Here is a 10,981-nt window from a genome sequence, read left to right on the forward strand (position 1 = left end):
GGTGTGAATGTGAGTGTGAATGGTTGGTTGTTTATATGTGCACTGCGATTGGCTGGCAACCAGTTCAGGGTGTACCCTGCCTCCTGCCCGATAATAGCTGGGATAGGCTCCAGCGCTCCCGCGACCCTTGTGAGGATAAGCAGCTCAGATAATGGATGGATGGATGATTATTTGGTAAAAACAATAAAGTTTATCAATTTGAACATTAAATATTTTGTATTTGTAGTGTATTCAATTAAATATAGGTTGAACATGATTTGCAAATCATTGTATTCTGTTTTTATTTATGTTTAACACAATGTCCCAACTTCATTGGAATTGGGGTTGTATATAAAAACATTAAATGACCAAAGCTATATTTCAAATTTAAGATCACTCATTAAGAACTTCAGGTGACCTGCATATTTCTCGACAGTCACGTAATATTCTGGAAGTACAAGGGGGTCAGTGTTTATTTTTAATTTAATGGGCTATTTAAAGCAACAACAAACAAACATTGACATACCTCACGTAAAGTTAGCCAGCAATGTAAAATATAATTACATTCTGGAGGTTTCAATGGTCGGCGTCAAATTGACCCCAAGGACAAAAGATGTTAGCAAATGTGAAGGTAACATGAGGGTTAAGCATGTTCATATTGAAGATACTGATTTTCACAGACAGGACAGTGTAGGAAAATGCATGCTACCAACAAACTGCAGAAAAACAGAAGGAGGTGAAGTACCTTGCTGGCACAAGTTTCCAGATTCAAATTTTCCTTAAGGTGTGATCTTTCGGCATGAGCTCCAAGCCACTCGTTGAGAAGTGAAAGGATACTGAGGGCATTGTCCTGGGATATGGGCATTCTGGCATCCTAGGCCTGTGGGAGAATTCCTCACCAACAATAATGTTGATGCTATCAAATGTCCATGCAGGCACAAGGAATCAGTGTACCCTGACGGCCTTAAATTAATCTCTAAAACACCATGATAGAGCCAACAAGTCAGTCTCAGTACATATCAAACAAACTCAAACTTGTGTTCAATATTACAGATTGTGGAGGATGGTTGGGGTGCTTGTATAGGGCTTCTTGGGTTTTTGCAGCATCCCACGAATACCTAAAAAGGACAAAATTACATTTAGTAATCAGACATTAGTCTATTTAACAGCACTGTTTTAGTTAAACAAGGCTTATCCTCTGAATCATTCTAACTTGTGAATAATCATCCAAAATGTCCACACCCTCAAAAATCAAGTACAATAGTTGATTGCCTGCACCTCAGGGTGGAAAAGGGAATTTAGCACTCTGAGAAATACGAGCATGTCAACAGGAATGCAGTTTCGTTTGAAAGAGTGGAAAGCTGAGTTGACAAACTTTCATTTTGATTGGGTTATTAGAGAGACACGAGGTACTAAATGGTTCACAGTTTACCATTAAAAATACTGTTTTCAATTGTTATTATGGTAATACCCTATTTAGAGTTTCTGACAGTAAATGGATCTGCAGCCGGTACCTCTTTGTAAATAGTTGTGTTACAGGTGTAGTATTCAGTTAAAAAAAAAAAAAAAATTTTTTTGTTATATACCTGATTGTTAATACTGTCTGTGTGACCTGAAAGTAGAATATTATCAAAATTCTGTTTTGAAAATACATCCTTCTCTGTCCTCATCAAAAGCCTCTAATAAATAATTATTTTACAACTGGGTGCGGCGGGACAAGAATAGTCAATCATAGAGTGTAGTGACAGAATAGTCTGTCAATCGTTTGCACACACCCACTGCTCACAAGGAGGCTCGTGGGGATGTACCACAGCCTCTCACTGAGTAAACTTACAGTTTCTTGGCTGGATAATTTAATTTCCGTTAGCAGAAAAAGTTAAAAAGAACGAATTGGACAGGTCTCTTGGCGGCACAGTGATGAACTGGTTAGCACATCTGCCTCACAGTTCTGAGGACCCAAGTTCAAATCCGGCTTGCATCTGTGAAGTTTACATGTTCTTCCCGTTCCTGCGTGGGTTTTTTCCAGGTACTCCGATTTCCTCCCACATCCCTAAAACATCCATGGTAGGTTAATTGAAGACTCTAACTTGCCCGTAGGTGTGAATGTGAGTGTGAATGGTTGTTTGTTTATATGTGCTGTGCCCTGCGATTGGCTGGCAACCAATTCAGGGTGTACCCCACCTCTCGCCCGAAGATAGCTGGGATAGGCTCCAGCACGCCCGCGACCCTAGTGAGGATAAGCGGTACGGGAAATGAATGAATGAATGAATGGACAGCGCTCTACTTCAAATAAATGGTCCAGATTTATAAAGTTGGTGTGCATGGCTGAGCTCGGATAACCACCGCGTACATCACGTCACCGTTCTGACCGCATCGTCAGGTAAGTTGATCACCTCTCTTATATATTTAATTGACTGTACATTCCAAAAAACACAACATCGAACCGGTAACATTTCATGTAACGTTGACATTAGTGCTGTGACATTTTCAGACTGTTTCATCTCTAGAAGAGACATATCTACTGATCTGCTTAGTAAAATATAGCAAGGACTCTTTATTAATTATTAATAGTATTAAATACTATTGCTGCTATTTTACCAAATTATAGTATATTGTTTTGCAGTGGAGGCCTTTGTTGTACAATTACTGTCCTACCCAAAAACAAATGTTAAAAACATAACTGAAAACCTAATAATGTCAGAGATCATGTCCATGACCACTACTACTCACTGAACAATGTCCAGAGTAGAGGCTGATAGTCATTCTGGTATTTGAGGCAATTCTAAATCAGATTGAGATGCTCTCGGTCTCTCTCGCTCTCTCTATCTCTCTCTCTCTCCCTCTCAAGACAACAGAAAAGTCGACTGGTTAGAGCGTCTACCTCACAGTTCTGAGGTCCGGGGTTCAATCCCCGGCTCCGCCTGTGTGGAGTTTGCATGTTCTCCCCGTGCCTGCGTGGGTTTTCTCTGGGCACTCCGGTTTCCTTCCACATCCCAAAAACATGCATGGTAGGTTCATTGACAACTCTAAATTGCCCGTAGGTGTGAATGTGAGTGCGAATTGCTGTTTGTTTGTATGTGCCCTGCAATTGGCTGGCAACCAGTTCAGGGTGTACCCCGCCTCCTGCCCGATGATGGCTGGGATAGGCTCCAGCACGCCCACGACCCGCGTGAGGAGAAGCGGCTCAGAAAATGGATGGATGGATGCATATATATATATATATATATATATATCCCACATTACACAAATTCCAGTTTTCACCCACAAGTCCACATCTTCTCACTTGAAAATACCCACATATTTCCCACATTAAGTCAAATTCAACATTTTTCCCCTCCTTCTTTCACATTTCTTGACCGATTCAAACCGCTTCAACAGCAAAATATTTTCCACATTCCCCACATTACCCAAATTCCATATTTGTCCACATTCAAATATCCACGTTTCACACATTAAGACACATTTTACATTATTCCTTCCTCCTTCAACATTTCTTGACTGATTCAAACCATTCCAACGACAAAATATTTTCCACATTCCCCCAATTCCCACTTTACACAAATTCCACAGTTTTCACCCACATTTCACACTTTACCATATTAAAATACCCACATTTTTCCCACATTAGGACAATTTCTACATTATTCCCTCACGCTTCCACATTTCGTGACCGATTTAAACCATTCTAATTTCAAACTGTTCAGCTCAATAAACTTCATTCCATATCATTAAATATCATTCCACATTATTCCAGATAATTTTATATAATTCAACGTCATTCTAAATCATTCAATATGATTCAATACCATTCCAAATGATTTCATTCACCATTTCACCATTCACACGCAATTTCTCCAGAAATAGTTTGTTATTAATAGTCTGAAAAATAGTGATTAAATCCTTCAGTGAATGGAAATTAATAGTCCCGAGAAGAAATGGGGAATCTTGGCTGACCATTTGGTGTAAACTTAACTACAAAGAGAGAGTACAGCCACATCTTTGGCAATTAGAGATGAAAAAAAAATAAAAATAAATACAGGCTACCACAAGACCACACTGTAATTACTATGTAGAGCTAAATAAAGTGTTGAGCTCTGTGGTACCATCTGTCTATACTATTCAAGTACATTGCGTGGTGGCAGGCAGGGGCCTGCTCTCCCGGAGCATAGTTTTAAAATCGCATGTTTACTAGGCATTACTGTGTTTTTGCAATTGTCAGCGATGTTTGTACAAAACATTACCTCAACAAGTGTACAATAGATTGATATTTCAACATTCGCAAAAGCCTATTAAAACTTTATGATTCAAAATAAATGGATGTCCGGCAAATACCCAGTTCAACAGTGTCATATCTCTTGTTGGTGCTCTTTGTTATAGCTCTTGGGAAAACAATGCCGAGGTGGGTGTGTTCAGGAAATTCAGCTGAGAAATCAACTTTGTGCATCACAATAGAAAAATGGTAAGCTGTTCTCTTTCATTTATTTAGAACATACAGTCTGAGTTGGCAAAATTAAACTACAAGGCCAGTGCATTGACAACTAATGATTCCACACATGAAATACAAGAAATGACCAAAAATCATACCTCAAGTTAAGAAAGACAATCCAAAATGCTGTGAGGAATATAAATGTAGTATGTATACACTTATTGAGTGAAACTGTAACTCATGGGATGAAAAGTAATCATCAAATCTGGTTATCATTTTTTAAACAATTGTTAACCTAACAAAACCTAACCTACCAAATGTGCAAGGAAGGTGTTAAATGAAGATTAATTAACTTTATTCTTTTGGACTCAGTAAAGGAAAAGAGTTCAAGTTCACTCCATCGAAACAAATATTGCCCTGTGATTGACTGGCGCTAGGCCTGTCAGGATAATTACTATATCGATAAATAAAATGGACACGATACTTTTCGATAACAGAGACACTTAAGGGAAAGTTAACTGTTTATTATGTTCGCTAGTCAGAGCTAAGGAGCTAAACAGCTCACTCAACTGTGGCGGCGTCGTTTAAAACATCAGCACCTAGCTCTGAGTGGTTGAGTGTGTTAGTGTCCAAATAACACACATGGGAAAGTTTACTGTTTATTAGGCATTACCTCAGCGGCACACGTTATTCAGCCAGTTATGACTTACATATTTGATTGACAGGTGAAGGGCACCTTCAGTGGACCAACAACACAGTCCTGCAAGGCGAGGGCGGGCCCGTATTTTTCGATTTCAGAGGCATTCATTAAAAAAAAAAAAAAAAAAAAAAAACAATTATACTGTCATTTATCATTATAGTTTTGGGGAAAATATAGCGTGCTAAAAATGTGTTATTGTGACAGGCCTACTGGTGACCAGCCTAGGGTGTACCGCTTCTCACCCAAAGTCAGCTGGAAGAGGGTCCAGTTACCCACGACCATACAAGCAGTAGGGCTGCACGATATTGGAAAGAAACGACGTTGCAATCATTTTTAAATTGATATTCTTCCAAACTAAAAAGCCCTTTTAGTCATTTAAATTTTACTTTTATGATGGGACAAGATTATTTACCTGAACAATTGTAAAATGGGAATGCATTAACCACTCTGTTTTATGTTTTAGACTGACCTATATTTCTCATCCAATCCTATCCTCCCCTCCCCCTGCTATTGTGACCATATGGCCAGAGATTAGAAAAAAAAATAAAAAATTGCATGTTCCAAATGTAATGCAGTGACAGAATAAAGGTTGTAAACATAATGTTCAAAACATGTTTTGATCTAAACTAAGTCCACCAGAATTTTAGCATTAGTCCATCAGATATATTGGATGCTTCCAAAATTGTTAAAATACAGGCAAAAAAAGCCGAGTTAACTTGTGTAGGTTACTGAATCAACAATAAACACACAAGGAATTGGTTGATAGGAGTTAGTGTCATTTGAGTACTTTAACAGAAATACTGTACACTGTGTATATACATAAAATGATTGAAGATAGTAACACAAATGTAAGTCAATAAATACATAAATAATGCAGGGATACTGATGGAACAGAAAGCCCTTGCACAAACATACTGCATAGCAAAGTGTCAATACTACCATGGTGAATTTAGTGATATTGACTGAACAAAAGAGTGCAAAAGAAGAATGTTCTTATAAAGGTCAAGAACAGAGAATGCAAGCAAAGTCCTCTCACCCAATAACAGTGACCTCTGACCTCAAAAATCCTCTTCCGGATGGATGGACATAGATGAGTGGATAAGTGCCCCAATACTTTTGTCCAATTTTGTTATTTAGTGGATGTTTACCTATGCCTAGTGCAAAGCATAACGCAGAAACAACTGATTTCTACAAAGCTTTACAGGTCGGTATTAGCAGAGAGAACATTAGCAAGGCACATTCAAAGCGTTACTATTCTGGATTAACCGGAAAACATATATCTCTATGCAGCTGTTATCTGAGTAAGGCGGCACGGTGAACGACTGGTTGGCACACCCGCCTCACAGTCCGATGACACGACCACAAAGTCGATCATCGAACTGTCCTGGTGCGTGTGGACACCCTTATGCTTGAACATGGTGTTCGTTATGGACAATCCGTGACGAGCACAGAAGTCCAATAAGAGAACACCGCTCGGGTTCTGATCGGAGGGGCCGTTCCTCCCAGTCACGCCCTTCCAGGTCTCACTGTCATTGCCCACGTGAGCATTGAAGTCCCCCAGCAGAATGATGGAGTCCCCAGCGGGAGTGCTCTCCAGCACCCCCTCCAAGGACTCCAAAAAGGGGGGGTACTCTGAACTGGTGTTTGGTGCATAGGCACAAACAACAGTCAGGACCCGTCCCCCCACCCGAAGGCGGAGGGAGGCTACCCTCTCGTCCACCGGGGTGAACCCCAATGTACAGGCGCCGAACCGGGGAGCAATAAGTATACCCACACCTGCTTGGGGCCTCTCACCGTGGGCAACTCCAGAGTGGAAGAGAGTCCAACCCCTCTCGAGAGGACTCGTACCAAAGCTCAAGCTGTGCGTGGAGGCGAGTCCGACTATATCTAGTCGGAACTTCTCGACCTCACACACCAGCTCGGGCTCCTTCCCTGCCAGAGAGGTGACATTCCACGTCCCACCTTCTGTAGCCAGGGATCGGATCGCCAAGGTCCCTGCCTTCGGCCCAGCTCGCACTGCACCCGACCCCTATGGCCCCTCCCACAGGTGGTGAGCCCATGGGAAGGGGGACCCATGTTACCCTTTCGGGCTGTGCCTGGCCCCATGGGTGCAGGCCCGGCCACCAGGCGCCCTCCTTCGAGCCCCAACTCCAGGCCTGGCTCCAGAGGGGGGCCCCGGTGACCTGCATCCGGGCAAGGGAAACCTGAATCCATTAATTGTACTCGTCATAGGGGTTTTTGGAGCCGTGCTTTGTCTGGTCCCTCACCTTGGACCTGTTTGCCATGGGTGACCCTGCCAGGGGCATAAAGCCCCAGACAACTTAGCTCCTAGGATCATTGGGACACACAAACCCCTCCACCACGATAAGGTGACGGCTCAAGGAGGAGGGGTTTGTTATCCTATGCCAAAAATATTTTACAAAAAGAAACGTAATTTTATGTTTATGTTTGATAATATCTAAAACAAGCTGTACCGAACTTCTGTGTTCAACTGGGATCGCCGATCCATTTTCTACCGCTTATCCGAGGTCGGGTTGCGGGGGCAGTAGCTTTAGCAGGGACGCCCAGACTTCCCTCTCCCCAGCCACTTCATCCAGCTCTTCCGGGGCGATCCCACGCCGTTCCCAGGCCAGCCGAAAGACATAGTCTCTCCAGCGTGTCCTGGGTCGGTGGGACGTGCCCGGAACACCTCACCAGGGTCCGGGAGGCATCCGAATCAGATGCCCCAGCCACCTCATCTGGCACCTCTTGATGTGGAGGAGAAGCGGCTCTACTCTGAGATCCTCCCGGATGACCGGGCTTCTCACCCTATCTCTCTTGTTCTTTGGGTCACGACCCGCAACACAGGTGAAGGTAGGAACATAGATTGACCGCTAAATTGAGAACTTCGCCTTGCAGCTTAGCTCCTTCTTCACCACAACGGACCGATACAAAGTCAGCATCACCGATCCGCCTGTCGATCTCCCGTTCCATTCTTCCCTCACTCGTGAACAAGACCCCAAGATACTTCAACTCCTCCACTTGTGGCAGGATCAGAGTTAATTTATCGCAAGTATTTGTTAACATATAGGGCTATACGTACTGTATATAATGCACAAATTAATATAAATCCTCCAGCCTGACGCGACAAAAAAAAAAAAATAATATTGAAGATTAAATGTATTTTAAATGAGTTTGCCACTATTCATCTTATTTCCAGAATTCTTGTGGAAGGAAGCATGTTAGGGCAGAAGAGTGAGCACGCCTGAGGCTGGCTGGCTGTTCCAGCGTCTAAAAAAACAACAACATTTAAACACTTTTAATGACCGTTTTCAAAGAAGCAACAATAAACTGTCACACTCACTTGTTTTCCTCCGTTCCGCTATTGTATGACTGATTTAGAAAAATAAAACGCCAAACTGCACTAGGGGGGGAAAAAAGAAAGAAAAAAAAAAGAAATGTATACTACCTTGGGCTGCATGGCGATGAATTTCGAAGCTGGGTGTCCATTCCAGATTAAAGCGCCCCGGAAAGCTCATGTTCGCATAGGAAACAAAATATATATCTACTTTTTTGCGTCAAACTCCACTACATCTACGCCGAATTCGCACAGCGTTGGCAAAGAAACGGCACCGCACGCCCAATCTTAGTCGAAATAAAACATGTCCGACGTCAATAAAATCATTCCATTCGTCTGTTGTTTGTATCTCGTGTCTAGTGTGCCCTTATCCGAAGTTATGTTTCAAATAGTTTGGGGAATCAAGCGGCGTTTGGCAGCCTTTCTGTCGGCTACAGGCGGGGCCAAAACACACGCAGAGTGCTACGTTGTTATTTACCCTCCGCCTCCCAGACAGTTGTCCTCTTGTGGCACACGAACTTTAGATTGTAATGTATGTTATATATATTTATATATAGAGAGAGAGAGTGGTTACGGAAAGTATTCAGACCCCCTTAATTTTTTCACTCTTTTTGTTATTTTGCAACCATTTCCTAAAATCATTTAATTTTTTTCTCCCCCACATAAATGTACACATAGCACCCCATATTGACAGGAAAACAAATGGAATTGTTGGGATTTTGGTTGATTCATTCAAAAAGAAAAGCTGAAATATCACATAGCCATAAGTATTCAGACCCTTTGCTCAGTATTTAGTAGAAGCACCCAAGTTTTTCACACATGGATTTGGGGATCGTCTGCCATTCCTCCTCGCAGATCCACTCCAGTTCTGTCAGGTTGGATAGTGAACGTTGGTGGGCAGCCATTTTCAGGTCACTCCAGAGATGCTCAATTGGGTTTAAGTCAGGGAGCAAACGGAGTTGTTCTGAAGTCACTCCTTCGGTATTTTAGCTGTGTGCTGAGGGTCATTGTCTTGTTTGAAGGTAAACCTTCAGCCCAGTCTGAGGTTCTGAGCACTCTGGAGAAGGTTTTTGTCCAGGATATCCCTGTAATTGGCCACATTCATCTTTCCCTTGATTGCAACCAGTCGTCCTGTCCCTGCAGCTGAAAAACACCTCCACAGCATGATGCTGCCACCACCATGCTTCACAATTGGGACTGTATTGGACAGGTTCCTGGTTTTCTCCACACATGCCACTTATAATTAAGGCCAACAGTTTCTATCTTGGTCTCATCAGACCAGAGAATCATATTTCTCACCATCTTGGAGTCCTTCAGCTGTTTTTTTTTTTTTTTAGCAAACTCCATGCAGGCTTTCATGTGTCTTGCACTGAGGAGAGGCTTCCGTCGGGCCACTCTGCCATAAAGCCCCGACTGGTGGAGGGCTGCAGTGATGGTTGACTTTCGAGAACTTTCTCCCATCTCCCGACTGCATCTCTGGAGCTCAGCCATAGTGATCTTTGGGTTCTTCTTTATCTCTCTCACCAAGGCTCTTCTCCCCCAATTGTTCAGTTTGGCCGGACAGCCAGCTCTAGGAAGGGTTCTGATAGTCCCAAACGTCTTCCATTTAAGGATTATGCAGGTTACTGTGCTCTTAGGAACCTAAAGTGCAGCAGAAATGTTTTTGTAACCTTGGTCAGATCTGTGCCTCGCCACAAGTCTGTCTCTGAGCTCTTCAGGCAGTTCCTTTGACCTCATGATTCTCATTTGCTCTAACATGCACTGGGAGCTGTAAGGTCTTATATAGGCAGGGGTGTGGTTTTCCTAATCAAGTCCAATCAGTATAATCAAACACAGCTGGACTCCAATGAAGGTGTCGAACCATCTCAAGGATGATCAGAAGAAATGGACAGCACCCGAGTTCAATATATGAGTGTCACAGCCAAGGGTCTGAATACTTCATGGCTGTGTGATATTTCAGTTTTTCTTTTTTAATAAATCAGCATAAATTACAACAATTCCGTTTTTTTTCTGTCAGTATGGGGTGCTGTGTGTAGATTATTGATGAAAAAAATCTACTTAAATGATTTTAACAAATGGCTGCAATATAACAAAGAGTGAAAACTTTAAGGGGGTCTGAAAACTTTCCGTACCCGCTGTGTGTGTGTGTGTGTGTGTGTGTGTGTGTGTGTGCGTGTGTATTAGCGGCTGGAGGGCTCAGTGGGTAACACTGCTGACTTTGAGTAGGGACTTTGGTTCAAATCCCGGTCAAGGCAAATATGGTAACATCCAAGTGGGTCCTTAGGCAAGACCCTTCACGCGATATGTCGATACCTCAGATGAGCGATACCCATAATGATAGTTGTCGCCCAGGTCAACAAGGTCCAGGTCAGGTGTTGGGGAACCAAGACACTCTGGTGAGAAATTGTCTACTGGAACAAGAGTAATACATTCATGGGTCAGTGTGGAAAACAAGGTACTGATGGAGTGCTATATGATAGTAACCCCAGTGAAAGGGTATACATTCAGAGAATGTGGGAGTAATAGACTCTTCGAAACC

The 10,981-nt window shown here is 42.6% G+C and overlaps 1 protein-coding gene across 15 annotated transcripts in view; it reads right to left on the reverse strand.

Moving 5' to 3' along the window:
• Positions 1-8,938, reverse strand: part of pdzd2 (PDZ domain containing 2) — a 162,283-nt gene extending 153,345 nt beyond the window's left edge. For 8 of the 15 annotated variants that reach the window (XM_061765103.1, XM_061765101.1, XM_061765104.1 and 5 more), the window contains exons 1-2: positions 8,554-8,938; positions 725-1,097 (exon numbers count right to left, since the gene is read on the reverse strand). In XM_061765103.1, the coding sequence (XP_061621087.1) occupies positions 725-844 (120 nt within the window). In that variant the 5' untranslated portion in view covers positions 845-1,097; positions 8,554-8,938. The remainder of the gene's footprint in view (positions 1-724; positions 1,098-8,553) is intronic. The other 7 variants (XM_061765094.1, XM_061765095.1, XM_061765093.1 and 4 more) reach the window with 2 other exon arrangements.
• Between the last annotated feature and the right edge of the window lie 2,043 nt (positions 8,939-10,981).

This window comes from Phyllopteryx taeniolatus, unplaced genomic scaffold, assembly GCF_024500385.1.
Source record: "Phyllopteryx taeniolatus isolate TA_2022b unplaced genomic scaffold, UOR_Ptae_1.2 contig_25, whole genome shotgun sequence".
NCBI lineage: Eukaryota > Metazoa > Chordata > Actinopteri > Syngnathiformes > Syngnathidae > Phyllopteryx > Phyllopteryx taeniolatus.